General features: G+C 51.3%; 1 protein-coding gene across 1 annotated transcript; it reads right to left on the bottom strand.

Annotated features, from left to right (window-relative positions):
* Nucleotides 1-466: 466 nt before the first annotated feature.
* Nucleotides 467-20,249, bottom strand: FNDC4 (fibronectin type III domain containing 4). Its single transcript, XM_077329826.1, has 6 exons — nucleotides 19,741-20,249; nucleotides 7,550-7,665; nucleotides 7,196-7,400; nucleotides 6,503-6,592; nucleotides 4,905-5,038; nucleotides 467-2,138 (listed from the first exon to the last, which is right to left on the bottom strand). The coding sequence occupies exons 1-6, from the start codon at nucleotides 19,817-19,819 to the stop codon at nucleotides 2,103-2,105; spliced, it is 660 nt and encodes a 219-aa protein (XP_077185941.1). The 5' UTR covers nucleotides 19,820-20,249; the 3' UTR covers nucleotides 467-2,102.

The following is a 20,249-nucleotide window of genomic DNA, read 5'->3' as shown; positions in this document are numbered from 1 at the left end:
GCTGCGAATGCTGGCTGGGGAGCTTTCGGGGTGGAACCTGGGCCGTTGCGCTCTATGAGGGGATGCTCCAGATGTTGCTGCTCCTCTGGATGGTGGGGGAGAGTGGAAACGGGCTTCCCGAATTCTGGCCCTGGAGGAGGAGTGGCTGAGGGCTTGAGGCAGCAGGGGCTACGATGGCCAGGGCCCTGCCATTGGGGCTTGTTGTTGTTATGTGCGAAGTCGTGTCCGACCCATCGCGACCCCATGGACAATGATCCTCCAGGCCTTCCTGTCCTCTACCATTCCCCGGAGTCCATTTAAGTTTGCACCTACTGCTTCAGTGACTCCATCCAGCCACCTCATTCTCTGTCGTCCCCTTCTTCTTTTGCCCTCGATCGCTCCCAGCATTAGGCTCTTCTCCAGGGAGTCCTTCCTTCTCATGAGGTGGCCAAAGTATTTGAGTTTCATCTTCAGGATCTGGCCTTCTAAAGAGCAGTCAGGGTTGATCTCCTCTAGGACTGACCGGTTTGTTCGCCTTGCCGTCCAAGGGACTCGCAAGAGTCTTCTCCAGCACCAGAGTTCAAAAGCCTCAATTCTTTGACGCTCGGCCTTCCTTATGGTCCAACTTTCGCAGCCATACATTGCAACTGGGAATACCATAGCCTTGACTAAACGCACTTTTGTTGGCAGGGTGATGTCTCTGCTTTTTAGGATGCTGTCTAGATTTGCCATAGCTTTCCTCCCCAGGAGCAAGCGTCTTTTAATTTCTTTGCTACAGTCCCCATCTGCAGTGATCTTGGAGCCCAGGAAAATAAAATCTGTCACTATCTCCATTTCTTCCCCATCTATTTGCCATGAATTGAGAGGGCCGGATGCCATGATCTTCGTTTTCTTGATGTTGAGTTTCAAGCCAACTTTTGCACTCTCCTCCTTCACCCGCATCAACAGGCTCTTTAGTTCCTCTTCACTTTCTGCCATTAGAGTGGTATCATCTGCCCATTGGGGCTAGGAGATGCCAAAAGCCAGAGCTTTTAGCCCCAAAGAGAGATCAGCGGGGACTGTTGTTTGGGGGGAGTTCTGGCAGCAGAGAGGTGGCAGCTTCTTACATTCCTGGCTGGAGGAGGGGAAAGGGGGACAGAGTCCTGCCCACAGCATGGCTCTGCTCAGACCAGAGCTCACCCACCAGGACAACCCAATCCTTCCTTCCTGTTCTGTTGGACCTGGACACTTTCCCTTCAGAGTTATTGGATCTAGCTCCTTCTTGGGCTGAATGCTCTAAGAGCTCAACTTGAACTAGCCTTGAGGGCAGGGTGGGGCCACGGCTGAATGACAGACCACCTGTTTTGCACGCTGAAGGTTGCAGGTTCGGTCCTCACCCCCTCCAGTTAAATGGTTCAGGGAGCAAATGATGTGAAGAAAACACCGCTTGAGGCTCAAGAGGTCCCACCACTTGATAATACCGACCTAGACAAATGGTTTGAGTCTATATGGCAGCTTCGTGCGTCCAGATTTTCACCCTCTTCCTCTTTGCTTCCCCAATGGGAGCAGCTGCCTGCCAGACACAGCAGAGCTCCCCCACCCCACCCCAAGCGCCCCCTTCCCTGCACCTCGTCTGACGGCCCCCATTAAGTCACTACACTGAAAAGAGCCCCGACACAAGTCATTTGCTTTTCTACCAGCTGCACAACTGCTTCCTTTAGGCGGCCCAGCCGAACTTCACAACTTGCGGGTCGGAGTCCAGCAGCAAGCCATGCCTTCGGCTCCCTTCTAGGCACCGGTTTGGGGGTGGGAGAGACTGCAGTACGCAGCCCTGGCCTCCCACGCCAGCCAGAATTAAGGCCACACCAACACTGTCCAAGCAGCGTCTGTCCAAGGCTCTGGGCGCCACTTGCCACGGGATTCTCCTGGCTGCTCCTCGTGGCCCCAGCACAGGCTGGAGTTTCCTGCGGCTGTCGGGCAGGGGGGTTAGAGACTGGCTTCTGCATGCATCCTGCGCCAGCTGCTCCATGCAGATTCCCTTGATGGGGGAAAGAAGCATGAATTTGTCGCATGCAAGTGGGGAGCCAGGCCAGGAGCACAGTGAAGTCCCAGAGTCCTAGAAGGCTCTTGGCCTGTGGGAACAGCTACACCTCAATGATATTGACAGATGGCGTTTTCTTCTGCAAGAGAGAGAGAGAGAGAGAGATATCTTAGAACAAGGGCCAACAAGGTACTTTGAGATGGGGTCCCCAACATGGCACCCACATCAACGCCTTTCCTGGTGCCCACCAGGTGTGTTTAGAAAGTAAGCAGGGCTTTTGGCCAGCAATGTCTCTGTGTGTCTGCTGGGAATCTGACTGGCTGTGCAGATTTTTTTAATGCATCGAGTTGCCAGTAGCTGCCACGCCAATACAAGGATCGTCACCGAGTGGCTGAAGGTACGTGGCATCTGCCATTGGGTGTCTGGCTCTGCCTCCTGCAGCCACCGTTTGGTGGCTGTCTCTTTATGGTGGTGCCATGCTTATGTCCAGAGGTACCCACAGGGGGCCACGGCTGTAAGAAACAGGGAGGTGAGCCATCGCAGCAATTGGTGCCTTCAAATGGTTACAAAGGAATCTTTCCAGTTTTCTCATATGTTCTTGCTGAATGGCGACAGTAGTCCAGCATCTTGTTCCATAGAGCAGCCAAACATTGGGTGCCCATCAAACAGGGCAGAGAGACCAAGGCGTTCCCTGATGTTTCCAATGATAATCCATCTCAGTAATCCAGCGACAATGCACAGTGGGAAGAAATAGGTTCTACATTAATCCTGGCTAGCTGAGTTGGGCCTCTCTTCCAGGAACCTGTCTAATCCCCTTTCTGATCCCACAAGGCAGTCACTGGTCGGGTGACTTCAGCCAGATTAGAACTACCCCCACCCCTACCCTCACCCCTGCCCCACACATTTCAACTTTCGCCAAACCCTCCCTCCTTTGCAGCACTGAATCAGCTTCGGAATACCCCTTGAGCAGATACAAATGTGTAGCCGTGAGTCCAGTAGCACTCGAAAGCTCATGCCCTGAATAAATCTTTGTCGGTCTTAAAAGTGCTACTGGACCCTGATTCCCTTGAGCAGAGATAACCATACAAAAGGCGGCTTGAGAATCCACTGCAGCCTCTTTCTGTACACCGTTTCTCAGTTCATAACTTCAGAACTACCCAGGTTTCGGGCCCTGTTTTGCTACCTGTCCATGACAGGAAAGGCTGTCTAGACCAGGGGTAGTCAAACTGCGGCCCTCCAGATGTCCATGGACTACAATTCCCAGGAGCCCCCTGCCAGCGAACGCTGGCAGGGGGCTCCTGGGAATTGTAGTCCATGGACATCTGGAGGGCCGCAGTTTGACTACCCCTGGTCTAGAAGATGGCTGCCTTACAGATTTGGCTCTGGCAAATGAGAACAGGACAGTGAGTCACCCGACTGCTGGTGCTGTTTTCTCACAAGCTGGGATGACAACTTCCAACTGCCGCTGCGATTCCTGTCTACACATTACAGGACTGCCGTGAAACCAGACCCTACTGAAGAAGCTGCGTCATCTGAAACAGGACTAGGTCCTGTTTTGTGGCAGCATATTTAATGGCCTGGGGGAAAACGCTTCCTTTTGTCAGTCCTGAGCCTGCTGCCAGCCAGATGCACTGGGGGAAAGATTGGCATAGCGCACACAAGCACATGCCTTGAGGGGTTTTGTGGCTCTCTGGTGTGAAGCTGGTAGTCTCCTAACAAAAACATATTTTTCACTTAAGGGAAAGTAGCAAATGGAACACCAGTGCTTAAGAAAGGAGCTAGGGAACCAGGAAGGTACAGGCTTCTGTGGGGAAGCAACAGCAATTATCATGAAAAGTTAATTTTGTCGGAATCTGTTTTCTGTCCAAAGAGAGCTCTCTGGGAATACACGCGGCTGTTAGCATTGCCAGCTGCCTGGATTAAAAAATGTCCTGTCCCTTCAATTGAGGCGTAATGGGATGCTATTTACTAGGTGTTGTTATTTACCTCCATGCCATTAAAAAGCTTCAGCTGCCCATTTCCACACATTAAACCTCTATTAAGCAGAATATTTATCTCCGAAAAACAGGATTTGGGGTGTTTATGCATGTAATCTCACTTCAAACTGTTTCCAGCCAAGAGCCCCGAGTGCCGTACTCCTCAGTTTACTCACTAGAGAGTATCTTATCACACTGACTTTCCTCCCAGTACGTTTCCTGGACATTGGAGCAATCAATGTGATTTTAATTCAAATGTCTCCAAAATCCATCAAACCGTCGTCTTTTAGATTTCTTTGCCTCATATAAACTGCATGTGCTGCCACCTACTGGGAACCGTTGAATTTATATTCCTGAGCAAAAGCGTCTTGGAACAACAAAGAAACCTGAGTCAGGGTGGGACTCCCTGGGACCAGAGAAGCCAGGCGGTCTACTGCTAAGTGCCTGTTGGTCGCTGCAGGGAGTTTAGAAGAAGAGTTTGTTCTCATAGGCCGCGTTTCTCTACCAGAAGGGGTCTCAAAGCAGCCTACATTTGCCTTCCCTTTCCTCTCCCCACAACAGCCACCCTGTGAGGTGGGTGAGGCTGAGAGAGCCCTGATATTGCTGCTCGGTCAGAACAGCTTTATCAGTGCTGTGGCAAGCCCAAAGTTCACCCAGATGGCTGTGTGTAGGGGAGCGGGGAATCAAACCCAGCTTGCCAGATTAGAAATCTGCACTCCTAACCACTACACCAAGCTGAAGAAGAGGTGGGTTTTTATACCCCGCTTTTCACTACCAGAAGAAGCTTCAATGTCATTGACAAATACCTTTCCCTTCCTCTCAGGGGGTTGGGCTGTATGGTCTGTATGCCCCTTCCAACTTCTTGCTCCACCGTGCCCAGGCCAGCCTTTGCCTGCCCCCCTGCCCACCCCCCCTGGGGGCCCACGGACCTTGCTGCGCAGGAGGCCCCCTGCTGGCCGCTCTGGAGTGCTGTGTTCCGATAAAGGCTTGGTCTTCTCCTTGTTGTTGTTGGAATCGTTGTCCTTGATGATGTCGTATTGCTTGCAAAAGAGCGCAATGACGGCTGGGGCGCCACCAGGGCGGTGGACGGTGGAAGAAAAAGACAGCCTTGCTTAGCCACCTTGCCTCACTTTAGCTGCCCCCCCCCCCCAATCATCATGAGGAAGAACTTAGTGGCACAGCCTCCTCGGGAGGTGGTGGGCTGTCCTCTTCGGGAGGTTTTTAAGTGGGGGCTATACGGCCGTATGACGGCAGTGTTGATTTCCAGGAATCACTAGGGATTTGGGATTTGGGTAATGCTGGGGTCCCGAAGGAAGAAGAAGAGCTGGTATTTTGTGCCTCTCTTTTCTCTCCCCTCAGGAGTCTCAAAGCGGCTTACTGCCCCCTGCCTTTCCTCTCCCTACAACAGCCCCCCTGGGGGACAGGTGGGGATGAGAGAGTTCTGAGGGAGAGAACTGTGACTGGCCCATGATCTCCCAGCAGGCTTCATGTGGAGGAGTGGGGAATCAAACCCAGAGGCTGCCGTTCTTAACCCCTATACCAGTGGGTATAGCGACCTAGGGGTTGTGACCCCATTTGGGGTCACCTGGCCCCTTCTGCAGGGTCACCAGGTTGCTTGCTGCTGTGGCAGTGGCAGTGGCGGGCGGAGGTGGCGGAGCCATGGCACTGGTCGCCTCCACACCGCCTCGATTGTTGTGCGCCCAAGCACGCTGTGTGCGCGCACATACCACCCCCTGGTGGTGCTGCTGCCGCCGCAGTTGGAATTGCGGCAGTGAAAAGGTTGAGAACCGCTGCCCTATACCAAGCCAGAAATTTTCCTCCAAGCCAGACTGATCAGGGATGCAGGAGATTTTTTGCCTTCCTTTGGGCATAGAGCAGGGATCACTGGGGGGGGGCAGGGGGGGTAAGGTAGCTGTGACTTTCCTGCATTGAGCAAGGGGTTGGACTAGGTCAGGGGTCCTCCAGATGCCCATGGACTACAATTCCCATGAGCCCCTGCCAGAGAATGCCAGCCAATGCTGGCAGGGGCTCATGGGAATTGTAGTCCATGGATATCTGGAGGGCCGCAGTTTGACTACCCCTGGACTAGGCGACCCTGGGGCCCCATCCCATCCCCACGGCCTCCGTGCCAGGGTTCCTCCACATTCGCTGCTGCTTGCCCAGCTGGTGCCCTCCCTGTGTGCAGGAGGTTCCTCAGTGTCCTTTCCGGGCTTGGCTCACTTCCTGCATCCCAGTTACTGCAGCAGAACAAGTGCTTGGACAGGCCTCTCTGCAGTGAGGGACGCCAGGAAAGTCCTGAAGATCTGAGGTGGGGGGGCTGGGGAAGAGCTTGGGGAGGGGAGGGAGCTTGAGATACTTGACGCAATCCTCCCTTCTCAAGCCGTAGGGATGCCAGAACCCCCAGTGGGGCCGGGGTCTCCCGCTTTCAGCCCCCATTTCTCTGCAATTACCCTCCTTAAAGGGGAAGAGTGCCAGAAATGAGTGCCACGTGCCTATGTGATGTGGAAGCGACATAGATCCGACTCACCTGCCCACATGAGCAGCACTACCACAATGATGATAATCTCCCCTGTCTGCAGCTGACGCTCCTTGTCCAGTCCCTCCACTGTGATGTCTCCTGTAAGGAACACAAAGGGCCAAGCCTTGCTGGAATTCAGCCGCGAAACTTCATCAACTTCCCGGGGCTCGGTCCTGGAACTTGGGTGGAGCAGGGGAGAGAATATCCACACACTTGGGAATATACCACCCTCTCTCTGCTGACCACTGGTCTGTCACTAGACCATCCACTCTTGACTACCTGACTAGCCTCAGCTTCTCCCAGGTCTCAGGTGGAGGTCTTCCACCTCACCTGCCACCTGATGGTTTTAACTGGAAATGCTGGGGATTAGATTGAAGATCTTCGACCACCGAGCTGAGCCCCAGCCCCAGCCCCAGCCTCTGCCTCACTTCCACCCCCTCCTTTATCTTATCTGATTGCTGCCGGGAAGGAGGTTGTTCCTGGGTTTTCTTTCCCATCAAGAGGGGTCCAGGAATTGTTAGGAGACATGCAGGGGAGGGAGATGGATTCACAGATACTGATCCACATGTGCCACAGGGACACTGCCCACCTCCTCAGAAGCCCAAAGTCCTGCATGCTTAAAGCAGGTCTCTGAAGAGTGGGAGAAGGGGATAGAACAAATTCTCCCTTGGAGGCTCTTTTTTTTTGCTCTGCTTGGCTTACCCTGGTTGGAGCTGTTGGACGGGAGACGATCGCTCTGCTTCAGGGTGCGGAAATGGACTCTCTTGCTGGCCTGGCTTTCTCCATAGAGGCCGACGCTCTGAACTTGGATGATGTAGTCCGCATCCTCCGCCAGATCCCACAGCACGCAGGCCCGGTTGGTGGTGTTCACCTCTCGGATGAATCTCTGCATCTGTCCATCCTGCCGCTGCCGGAACCGGGGAGGTAGTCAGAGGGCCCAGCCAGGAAGGGGGCATCACCCTCCAGCTGGGGGAAAGGAACATCTTCCACCAGGGGCCCAAAGAGTCATAGGCCTGGGGGGTGCTATATGAGCCCAGGTCCTTGTGCCAGACTTACCTGCTGTGAGATGGCATAGCCAATGATGACATCTCCCTCGGGGACATCCCAAGAGACAGTGGCTGAATTTGCTTTGAGCTGGGTGACGGTTACATTGACCGGGGATGGAGGCCTATCTGCAAAGAAAGAGAAAAGGAGGACAGGGTCATTGCCGGGCAGAGCTGGATTTGAACACAAAGATGTGCAGCATGTCTAACTTGAGCTTCAGCAACTCTTAAGAACTGGAAGTCCTTCTCAGCCTCGCTTCTGGAACAGATCTCAATTTTCTCTGCAGTTACAGTTAGAGTGTGGGGATTTGGGGGTCTTTGGATGGTGCGGCACAGAGCCCTTTAGTCTGCACAGCAGATTTTATTTTGACTTCCACGCTATGTCATGTTCCTGCTGACCTTCCAGGTTTTTCTTGGCACTGCTCTGAGCTTCCCCAGATGCATTTGGATGCAGTCTTTTCTGGAAGAGGACAAAGAAAGCAGGTTTGCGGAAAGTGTTGAGGGAAGATGAGGATTTCTGTTCTCCTCTACCGACATCCGAAGCTGTACCCGGCACAATTTCCATTCCTGCCTGCCATTTCCCCCACCTCCAGCAGGCTCTTTTGCCGTTTTATTTTCTTTTTAATTATTAATGGTTAGTATATTTCTTAGCGTTCACTGTAATAATAAGAGGAAAGCAGAGAATCGCTTCTGTGTGGAAGCCACCTGTGTTTCCGCCCCACTCACTGCTTCCTTCTGTCTCTTTATGGTTAGGCCAGATTCTGTCTTGTGCATGAAACCCCCCTGAAAACCTGCTGAGCTACATCATGAACAAGCCAGCGTTCATTCCCCAAAGGCACTGACCTGTTTTGTTTTGGCTCATATACTCCCACCCTCCTACCCTCCCTCCCTCCCTCCCTCCTCCTCTCATGCTTGGAGCTATGACTTGTGTAGGTAGTTGTCATTTCAACTAATTAGTCATTGGAGGGAGGGAGAGTGGCATGGAATGGCCTGAATTCATCAGATCTCGGAAGCTAAACAGGATCCGTCCTTGGAAGGGATACCCCCAAGGAAGACTCAGCAGAGGGAGCCAATGGGAAGCCACTTGACATAAGTCAGAAGAGATTTGATAGCACTTCATACACTACACAGTGTAGAGCTGGATTTTTGTACCCCACTTTTTACTATCTGAAGGAGTCTCAGAGCAGCTGGACGTCACCTGCCTGTCATCTCTCCACCTCTCCTAGAGTTCCACCTTCCTTATTGGCAATCTCTTTTAGCCTTGAAGCTGATGGATAATACAGCAGCCATTGCATGTTGATTCCCTCATCTCTAATATCTTGCCAGGACTTGATTTCCCTCTGAGCATTTGCTATATTGTCAAACATCAAAAAACATTTTCTTACTTCTTGTGATACTTATTATGATAAACTTCTATTGAGAATGTGGCGGAACCAGCCTACCTTTGCCTTGCAGGCCTAGTTCTGTCCTTACCCACCCCCTGTTCTGGATGGTTGCCAACTCCAGGTGGGTGGCAAAATTAATTCTCTGGGTAATTGCTGCCACCACCTGGCTAAAGTACAGGGTTGCAGCTGGGAGAGCCAGGGCTCCTAGCTGCCCCTTCCACACCCGAGGCCTTGCCTCTGTGGTCTCCCACAGCCCCAGCTCCTGAACACTGTGGGGGGTGAAATACTGCAAGGGTCCACCCCTCTGGGTCTTCCCTTTGCACTTCCACTAGTGTTTCCGAGGCAGGGGAGCATGACATGGATCAGAGAACCATGGCCCATTTAAAATTTATTAAAAGAACAAAAAAGCAAATCTTTAGCACAGATCAGAGTTAAACGAAAGAGACAAAAAGAAACGGAATAAAATGCAGTACTTCTGTCCCTCTGCTAAACATGCCCTATTCTGATCTTAAATACAGGGCAGGCACCTTTCATTGCTCACATGCCCAAGATGGCTGCTCACCTCTTCTCCCAAGAGCAAGCTGATGATCAGCAGACAAGAGACCCTGAGTTGAGAGACCCCTCAAAAAACTTCTCTAGTCACAATCCTATATTCTTTTCCCGCCCCCTCCCATAGGAAACCCCTCACCTAGGAATTCTGGGAAGATCTCCCTCTCCCCATTCCATGTACCTGCTTCCTGGCCCCTTCCCCTCTCCCCCCAGCACAGAGGGAAAATGTCCTTTTGACATAGCAGTGGGGCATTTCCTCACAGGGGACATGAGTGGAGAATCTGGAGAGCTGAACAGAATCCAAATGTTTATAAAACTGACTCAGTGGTAAGGTTGCCAACCTCCAGGTGGAGGGCTGGAAATCCCCTGGAATTACAACAGATTTAAAACATTTATTCCTCTTCTTGTGGTGAGAATGGCTGCTTTGGAAGGTGGACTGCATGGCCTTATACTTTGCCAAGGACACTCCCCTTCCTCAACCCCACCCTCTCAGGCTCCTCCTCAAATCTCTCCTTATTTCTGAACCTGCACTTGGGAACCCTGCTCAGTCAGAACTTGGATCCCAGGGTGAGAAAGGCACTGACATCAATGGACATGGTTGCTTACAGTCAGCCATTATCTTGGACATTTCTGACAGAAATGCTCATTTTATGAACTTACCACACAAAAAAGGACGGTTCGAAATGGGTATAATAACAGAAAAAAGAACCTATCCTAGGCTATAATAAACAATTTCACAATGAATGTAACTAAACATGTCTAATCTCGTCTTTTAATAGAACAACCAAAACGGCCTCCAGATTAAAACTGTTTTCAAGTGAGTTTTCATCAGTGGTTGTTTTTCAACTTAATGTTTGCTAATGAAGTCCTTCAATAGGATCAGTTCTTCTTGGCAGGATTTAAATAATATATATGTGGCTTTAGACACGTTTAGTTACATTTTATGAACTTAGGCAGAGTGTGAGTAGGTGGGCAGGAAGGGATGTGCCAGTGTTTGTCTCTTGCGGCCCTTCCTTGCATACCCAGGGAATTGCTGATCACCCCTGGGAGATGGTAGGTGAATTTCTTCCAGGCCAGGCTGGATTCTGGAGATTTTGGGGGTGGGCATGACATTGGGGTCACTGTGGGTGAGCAGGTTGTTGTAAGTTCCTGCATTGTGCAGGAAGTCCGACTAGATGCCCCTGGAGGTCCCTTCCAACTCTATGATGCTATGAAATATATTCAGGTAGGTCGGCTCCTTCGATTTCAGAGAAATATAGATAGAGGGATTTTTTATTGACTGGATAGGAGCTGTTGCAGTGTAATGGCCGGAGTGTTGTACCAGGATTGGAGAGACCCAGGTTTCCGTCCTCATGATATCATAGAAGACCTAGGGTCTGCCACATTTGCTTAGACTAATCTATCTCACCAGGCTGTTGTTGTCAGGAGGAAATGAAAGACATAAGATTGATGGTGTAACCCATTTTCGTTCCCTGTTGGAGATCCCAGCAAGTATAAATAAATATATATACTGAACTGCCAAAGGTTCAGACCAGGATAGATGGAGATCAGAAACTTCCCAGTGCCTTGAACAGCTAAATTTCAGGCAGGGCGCAGGGGGCTGATTTGAATGGGGGCCAAGGAAGGCGGGATGTTGATTCTTCCAGTCTGGCAGGGCTGTTCCAACCATCACTTCTCATGCACCTTGGAAGAAAGAGCACCCTTCTTCTGTCTGCTTTCCTGCCCCCCTTCCCGAAATCAAACTAGTGCACAAAGTCAGGATGCTTTAAAGGGTCAGGGGAGGAATGCCGGCCTAGCCCTGCCCCTTTAACGGTAGGCTGTTAATTCCACCTCCCGCCCAGACTGGTCTCTCTGGTGTTCATCATTTCTCTACGCACTGCAAATCACCTCCTGCCCTGCTAAGAAGCTCCCAGTGGTCCTTTGCAAGCCTGCCAGGACTCCAGCTATGCTCTTCCCCCCCCTTGTCAATTTGCTAATGAGAGGCTCCCTGCACAGTGGCCTGTCAAGCCAGGGACAGATGCAGTGGACAGCTGGTGCCAATTGCTTGTGCTTGGATCGTGCACGCAGCCAAGGCTCCTCTTTCCTCGAGTCAGGGCTCAAGCCAAATCCTACCTACCTACCTGCCTGCAAAAGAAGAAGAAGAGCTGGTTTGTTGCACCCCGCTTTTCACCACCCAAAGGAGTCCCAAAGTGGCATACAACACCTTTCCTTTTCTCTCCTTACAACAGGCACCCTGTGAGGTAGGTGGGGGCCGAGAAAGCTCTAAGAGAATCGCTCTGCGAGAACTGCTCTGCCAGGACTGTGACTAGCCCAAGGTCAGCCAGCAAGATTACCCAGAGGGAGGAGTGGGGAATCAAACCTGAATCTCTAGATTATAGGCTCCCACTCTTCACCACTATACCATGAAGCAGGATGGGAGCCTTGCAGCATGTCCTCTTTGCTGCCTTTCAAGGACTGATGTGACCCTCATGGAACATGAGGGCTGGAGCTGAAGTATCTGGGCCATTCCGCACAGATTCTTTGTAGCAGGAGTGTGGCAAATTGTAATCGCTACAAAAATGCGGTTATGCACAAGGTCGTAGACGATCTGCTACACTCCTGAAACAGATCTGCAAAAAGCACGTCGTTGTAGCACTTTCAGGGAAATCCCAAAGAGTGGATTCACCCTCCGGAAAGCGCTACACTCTTGCAACCAATCTGCAACACTAGTGGGAAAGTTCTGTGCGTTACCATTGTTGTGGTTTCAGCAAAGTCCCTCCCCCTGGCTCTCTCCTCTGATCTTCCGGCGAAGCGATCGCCATTTTTTTTCTCGGAGCGAGCGGAGATCAACGAACCGGTGAGCCTTCATTCACCCAGCGAGGCTTCCCCGGCTGCAGTCCCTCCCCAGAGCTGTTTTAAGTCACCAAGCACCACACAGTTTATTTTCCCTTTATTTTTCCCTTTATTTTCGGCCGAAAATCGCGCCCGTGCGGGGGGGGGGGGGGATTTTTTTTTCACTCGGGGGGAGTGTGGCAACGATGAAACGGCAACTCACACGCCACCTGCTAGCTAGATGGTCTCTTCGTTGCAACGAATCAACGCAGATTCATTGCAGTGTGTGTGTGTGTGTGTGTGTGTGTGTGTGTGTGTGTGTGTGTGTGTGTTTTAACTGCCTTAAAGGGAAAGGGGCTTTTCAGGAGCATGATAACCGCCACCCATTGGCTGCTTGTTTGATTGACGGCCGGGGCGGGACAAAGCTCGGCAAATATCGCTTCCTGGCTAGCGATTTTTGCCGAGGCCTATGGGAAACGATAGAAACGCAACTGGATTTCACTACAAAGGCTGGAATGCATATCGACGAATTTTACTATTTAAAATGGCGTTTTTTCGTTCCGAAACCAATTTGCAACATTGATCCTGGTGCGGAATGGCCCTCTCATTCGCCTACCCAGTTGGTGAATAGAAGTTTGAAGCCTGAATGGAGCTTGAGTCTGTGGTGCGCACTCTCCCCCCTCGCCCCGTTTCTTCTTGCCCCTCTTCCTGCCTTCTGGCTAGAGGAAGCACACCCATTGGGTGGGGACCTGCCTACTACTACTGCTGCTGCTGTTGCTGCTGCTGCTTGTATTGGTGATAATTCCAGTGTGTAGCCACGTTGGTCTGAAGCAACAGAACAAAGTTTTGAGTCCAGTGGCCCCTTTAAGACTACCAACAGAAAAAGTTTGCTCCTGGGTATAAGCTTTAAAGTTTATTGTTCTGAAAGATGCCGTTGGACACAAACGTTGTTCTATCGCTTCATTTAAAGTCTGTCTTTCTTTCCGAGACTGAAGAGAGCTCACAGCAATTCTAAGTAGTGCAGATCATATAGTATGATACATAAGCAGTGCAAAAAGCCACTTAAATTTCTCAGTCATTCACGACATGATGTTAAACGGAGGAGATACACACTTTTAGCTTTGTTGAATTCAACAGGCTTAGAAAGGTGGAACCCGCTTAGGACTGTGCTGCCAAGATACAGCTTTATACAAATGCTTTATACAATTCTGTGTGATACATTCTGCGAAATAACAGAAGGTCAGGACTAAGGAGACCAGATTTTAACATTGGTAAAGCAGGACACCATTGACTGGGGGGGGGGGGGGTCTTGATTAAAAATTTGGTCTATATGGAGCAATAAAAAATTTCATAGAACGCATAGAACACAAAAATAGTATTGTAATATATTTTTTTTTACTTGCAATATAAGTACAATTTGCCAGGTGCCCCCAGATGTGTCTCCAAAAGTGGGACAATCTGGTCACCTTAGTCAGGACCCTTCCCCCAAGTGGGAGCCACACGCAAGAATGTTTGGGTACACCCTGCAGAACGGCACCTTGAAAAGGTTTTGTTCAGATGGGTGCAGCTTTCTTAGTGGGGCACACTGAGAGGCAGTCCCTTAGGGATGTGAGGCTCAGGCCATGGAGAACTTTGTACTTAACAGCCATCACTTTGGATTCAATCCTGAAATGAAGCTTTATCAAGGGAGTGGCTGCAGAACCAGAACTAACCAATTCTATGGCTTCAGTGCTGGGAGGCAGTTCATTCCCAGGGCACATTTCCAAGAACAGGGAGGATCCTTGCAAATCCAAGAACCCAACTGCAATGCTACGAGCTCCAAAATTCACAACTTTCCTGCTGGTGGCAATGACGGTCCGTACCCCTGCCATCAACCCAATTATGCTGAAGACGAAGTACTTGAGATGTTCCATGTGAGGTCACCTAAATGGCTGTAAGTCAAGGTTGGATGAGAGTCAGGCCAGGAACCAGGGTGAACAGCCAAGAGAAAGACGTGGCTGTACCCCTTGTACTTTTCCCCTCTTCAGGTGGCTCTTGCACCCAAGTTAAGGCTGCCAGCAGAGAGAGAGAGAGACCTTCCTATGGGCTAGCTTTTCTACCACTTTTCAAGAAGACCAAGGAGAAGAAGATGATGATGATGAAGAAGAAAAAGTGTTGGTTTTTATACCTCGCTTTTTACTACCCAAATGAGTCTAAAAGCGGCTTGCAATTGCCTTCCCTTCCTCTCCCTGCAACAGGCACCTGATTGGTGGGGCTGAGAGAGCTCTCAGAGAACTGTGACTGGCCCATGGTCACCCAGCTGGCTGCATGTGGGAGAGGAGTGGGGAATCAGACCTGGCTCTCCAGATTAGAAGCCTCTACTCTTAACCGCTACACCACACAGCAGCCATTACTCATTTAATTTGGTTAGTTCACTGAAGGCTCCATACGTTCCCAGTCTCTTCTTGGCTGCCGTTGCTATTAATCATATTTTTTTTAAAACCCTGAGCCGTCTACTGTCAATATCGGCTGGTGGACAATTGTGCGAAATGCTTTTTCACACATTGCATAATTAACACAAAGGTTTCATTACTGCAGAGATGTGGCGATGCCAACAGATGTCTTTACAAGATGGAAAAAACAGGGGGGGGGGCATCTTAAGCAGGTCTACTCAGAAGTAAATCCCATTTTATTCATTAGGGCTTCCTCCAAGGAAGTGTGCTCAGAACTGCAGACAAAAGCAGTAGCAAGTCATCCAATGATAGCTCTGTCTTAATGGGCTAATATAAAATACAAATCTGGAATGACCAAACGAACCTCATTTTCTCTCGCTAGTCATTGTATTCTGCTCCTCCTTCAATATTAGAGTCCTTCTTTCAGAATTTTCACCATTGCGCACTTCTTTGTGCCTGTGTGTTTATAAAGTCCCATCAAGCCACAGCCAACTTGAGGGTTTTGCAAAGCTAGTTTTTTCAAGGCACTAGATGAGCAGATGTGATTTGCCCCTGCCTGCCTCAACACAGCATGCAGGGTCTCCCCTGGTGGTCTCCCATCCAAATATTAACCAAAGCTTCGGAGACTTGGTGAATCAGGCCATCCAAGCCAAAGAACTTTTCCCTTGACCTGTTGCTAATTTTGTCTGCTACCAAAACCTGCCATCCTGGTTCATGTCGCATCCCAAGACCTGCTAATCCATGTCCCTCAAAAAGTCTGCTGTTCCACCAGTAACGGCACAAGGCTGTGATCAGACAAATTCACCTTTTCTATTTTTAAAAAAAAGTCTTGCGTATTTTTACTCCACCTTCCTTTCAAGAAATTGGAATGATGTGCATGGTGTTCTCCTCCTCCGTTTTGCCATTACAACCATCCTGTGAGGAAGGTTAGGTTACAGTGACAGGAGCAAGGTTGCTGGCCATGCCATCCTAAGCAGACCTCCCCAGAATCCTACTGAAAGTATTCAATGGGGCTTATTCCCAGGAAAGTGTTTTTAGGCTTGCACTCTTTGACTGTTTACACAGTGGAGGTTGCATGCCGGGCTGCAGGCTGGAGTTTTACTTGTGGCAGGTTGCCCCACCTCTTCCTGCACCCACACGGGGGGGGGTATTTGGCCCGGTGTGCCTCATCCGCCTCCTGCACAGGAGCTGGGGCAGTGAAGTTCCCAGTGCGCAAACGGTCTTTGTGAGATTCATGTCTGAGTGGGATTTTGGACCCAGGCCCCCCACTCATCTAGCAGCTATAACCCAAGCTCTGAAACACCTGCACGCAGTGCCGGGAGCTGGAAGCACACACCTGTGACAGAAAGACCCAACAATTGTTCCAGGCAGACGAGGGCCTGAAAAGCACAGGCTGTTTTACCACGACAAAAGCTGAGGACTCAAATTATGGATGGCAGATTTTGGCTGGCTGTTTTTTCAGTCTCAGCAGCCTTTAAAAACAAACTGCTGGGAGACGTGGGGGTGGCAGGAGGGGTGGAGAAGTGTGTCTGTGCATTGCATGCAAACGTCCCCAAACACGGACACACAGAACAACCTGTGGCTGAGTCAGAAGAACCTTAGTCCAGGGGTAGTCAACCTGTGGTCCTCCAGATCTTCATGGACTACAATTCCCATGAACCCCTGCCAGCTATCCACCCTGAATGGGATCAGGTGTGCTGACCCAGACTGCATTGAGATGCTTCCCTTTCAGCATCCAATTAGAGACCAGAGACCACCATAAATCTGGCTGGTGCATCTGGCCATTTGGCTATCTGGTGGAAATCTTTCCTATCACTTCCTACCTGATCCTTCTTTAACTGGGGATGTTGGGGATTGAACCTGGAGCCTTCTGTACGCAAACCATTGAGCCAAGAGCCCTTCCTTCTGGCTATTCTGAAGTACAACACCTGACTGCAACTACAGAATGTGGAATGTGCATTTCCAACACCCTCTTGCAAATATTTATGTATTAGCACTGCTGGAGGAAGAAGGCAGCCAGATACAAGCCAGATGGTATAGTGGGTTTGGGGAAGGAAATGGGGGTCCTGAACATGGAGTGTAAATAGTAGCTTTCCATCTCTTGTGCCAAATGGTTAGGGCTTGCCCCACTGAATACTGGGCAAAAAAAGGGATGGAACAAGAGTATTTTGGCTGCACATTAGTACCACAAAGGATTCCCTTGTGATGCTCGTGTTTTCTGCATGTACTCTTTCGGGGATACAACTTCACTATTTAGGATCATTGCAATGTTAAACCTGCGTTGCTCTTCTGATTGGCTAATCCGCCAAGAGAAGGGCGGATTGGCTGTTCTTTTATGCAGATGGGAATATGCTGGGGAGTGGACCTAGCCCAGAGAAAGACTACGGAGAGTCCTCTGAATATTTTATCAATGGTCGTATAGAAGACAAATAGCCAGTGATCTCACTCACTACAGAATTCGCCAAGGCAGTGAGTCAAAGTTTCAGGAAGGAGAATCACTGTGCTTGTACACAGAGCAGTTATGCAAGGGAAGCCGTGGGGATTCATTCAGGGGCAGCATCAGACTGGCAATCTCAAGCCAGTGAAGTTGCTATTCTAGATAGCCTGAGATTCCTCTGCCTCTGAGGAGCAAGGGGGATGTGCATAATCAAGAGGCTTCTCAGAACTGAAACTGCTATTAAGGTGATTGAAGGGGGATCCTGGGATAAGAGAGGTGATAGAAAGAGGAACAGCCATGCAGGACTTTGAAAGTGACAATGAGGAATCTGTGCTGGATCTGAACATTTGACGCTGCCTTATCTTGAGTCATACTGGTGGTGCATTAAGGTCAGTATTGTTTACTATGGCTGGCAGAGCTTTCCCCACCACCTGATGCTTTGAAATGCCGATGCCAGGAATAGAACTGAGGACTTATTGCAAGCAAAGATGTTCTACACCGGGGGTAGTCAAACTGCAGCCCTCCAGATGTCCATGGACTACAATTCCCATGAGCCCCTGCCAGCAAACGCTGGCAGGGGCTCATGGAAATTGTAGTCCATGGACACCTGGAGGGCCGCAGTTTGACTACCCCTGTTCTACACTAAAACACAGCTTCTTTCCTCAACAAGAACATGTGAACCTGCCTATTACTGGATCAGACCACTGGTCTCTCCAGGTCAGTATCGTCTGACTGGAAACGGCTCTACAGAGTCTCAAGTAGAATCATAGAATCATAGAATCATAGAGTTGGAAGGGGCCATACAGGCCATCTAGTCCAACCCCCTGCTCAACGCAGGATCAGCCCTAAGCATCCTAAAGTAGAGAGCATTTATATTACCCATTACCCCACTACAGACACCCTGTGAGGTAGATGGGGGGGGGATGAGAGGTCTTAACAGAATTGCTTAACTCTTGTCTTAACAGAATTGCTTTGTGAGAATAGCTTTAAGAGATCTGTGACTAGCCCAAGATCACCCAGCTGCATGTGGAAGAGGAGTGGGGAATCAAACCCAGTTCTTCAGATTAGAGTCTGTAGCTGTTTCACCATTAATACCATGGTGTCTCTCAGTAAGATTATGGCAATCTTAACTGGAAATTCTGGAGATTGAACCCGGGAACTTTTGAGGAAGAGGAAGAAGAAGACACAGCTAAAGTGTGAAGGACCCCACAATGAACTGTATCAGACAGCCCTTTGGCTCTGGCACGGAAGAGAAAGAGATTAGGGCCATTTCAGTGGCCCTAAAGAGGGCAGCATACAAATTGTAGATGGCTGAGAAAGTAGGAGAGGAAGGGAAGAGCTAGAGTGAGGAACATCTGCTAGGAAAATAGAAACAAAAGTCAAAGGGGAAATCTGGAACTCATGAAAGGAGAACCGGGGCAAGAGTTGGCGCTTGGGAAAAGGAGGAAACAGTGGTGCACTTAAATTCTGGAAGAGCTAGAGAAGAGGGATGGGGTGATTATGCGCTGGAGAGGAGGAAGCATAGTGAGGGCAATATAGCTACTAGGAGAGGGTAGGATCAAAGTGGCCTATGGAGAGTTGGATGAGGTCCACAGAAATGGGAAAGAAGTGGTACAATGGACTAGGGGTTGCCAGGGCCCTAAGCAGGGACTGCAGGTCTCCAGCGGGATGGGCCAGGTGGCTACACTCAAGGTTTGGACCTCAAAATACCATGGAACGAGGTCCAGCACAGAGCACAGCAGAATTTCTGTGGCTTAATACTGTGGAAGAATGTTCTTTGATTGAGATGGTCAACTTGGAACAAGATCATTTCCACTGAGGGCTGCCCTCTGTCAGAGGTTTGGGTCCTGTCCCTGTGCCACAGCCAGCCCTTTAGCCATGCTGACTTGGGACGCTGGCTGGAAACTGCTTAAGCGCCACTGGCTTCCTGGAGGCTCTGGAACAGGCACCCAAAATGAGCCCTCAAGCACTCCCCTTTCTGTCTCAGACCCTTTCAGACCAGACAAGGCCTGAGAGATCATGGGAGAGGCTCTGAAAGGAGGACCACCCAAAAGGCAAGCAGGGGAGCCCTTCCCCCTCTGACCTCAGCCCAAGAGAGCAGTGGCCTGACTGACTCTTCCCTGGTTCAGCCAACACCCGAGCTCCTAGCATCTCCTGGGGGTGGGCTCAAGCCCGCTGGTGAAGACTGTGGCTGCCTGTACACCCCACAGGGCACAAAGTACCTACCACTGAGTGGGGAGGCAAGGGAGGCGAGGGGAAGACGCTCCCCACTCAAGAGCTGGCCAGGAGAACTGGCAGCAGCCCCTTCTCTTGACTCAGGCTTTTATCTTAATGAAATTGGCCGGGAACTGTGGCTCCGGGATGCTGGGAACCAGGAAGGCATGGAAGGCTCCGGGCGGGGGTCGCTGGAAGACCAGGCTCCGGGGTAGGGGGCGACTGGGGGGGGGGATTTGCTCCTGGAGTCCCACTGACGCAGCGCCACTCGTACCTGCCGCCCCCCCCCCCCGCCCGCCCTCCTGCCCCCGAGCTGCTCCCGGCCCGGCCGCCCCGCTTCAGCACCAAGGCCAGCGGCCGAGCAGGGGTCACTTACTTGCGCGCACGAGGCACAGGTCGCAGCTGACCAGCACCAGGACGGCGGCCGGGCCGAGGTACGCGGGGAGCGGAGCCATGGTCGCGGCCGGGCACTGCTGCTGCTGCTGCTGCTGCTCATCGAGCCGGGCGAGGCGAGCCCCCGGAGGAAGGAGGGAGGCAGGGCGGGCGGGGGTCGTGCCGGCCGCCGGCGTCGGGGTCTTCTCAAGGCAGCAGGGAGGGCGCTGGGCCGGGGCTGAGCGCCGCGCTCCCCTCGTCCGGGCCCGGAGAGACGGTGCCGCCGCCGCCGCCGCCGCCTCTTCTTGCTCGCCGCTCCATCCAGGCGGGGCCCCGAGGCGAGGTGGCCGGCAGCAGCAGCAGCGGCAGCAGCAGGCAGCCTCCGACGGCCCGAGGCGCCCAGAGCCCAGGCGAGCCGCCGCAGAGCTCCCTGACCCGACGCCGCCGGAATGGAAGGACTGGCCCGGAGGCGGCAGCAGCAGCAGCAGAAGCAGCAGGTCCCGCAGCGCCCGC

Source organism: Paroedura picta, chromosome 1, assembly GCF_049243985.1.
Source record: "Paroedura picta isolate Pp20150507F chromosome 1, Ppicta_v3.0, whole genome shotgun sequence".
NCBI classification, from domain to species: Eukaryota; Metazoa; Chordata; class Lepidosauria; order Squamata; family Gekkonidae; genus Paroedura; species Paroedura picta.
This window is presented reverse-complemented; position numbering and strand designations above follow the sequence as displayed.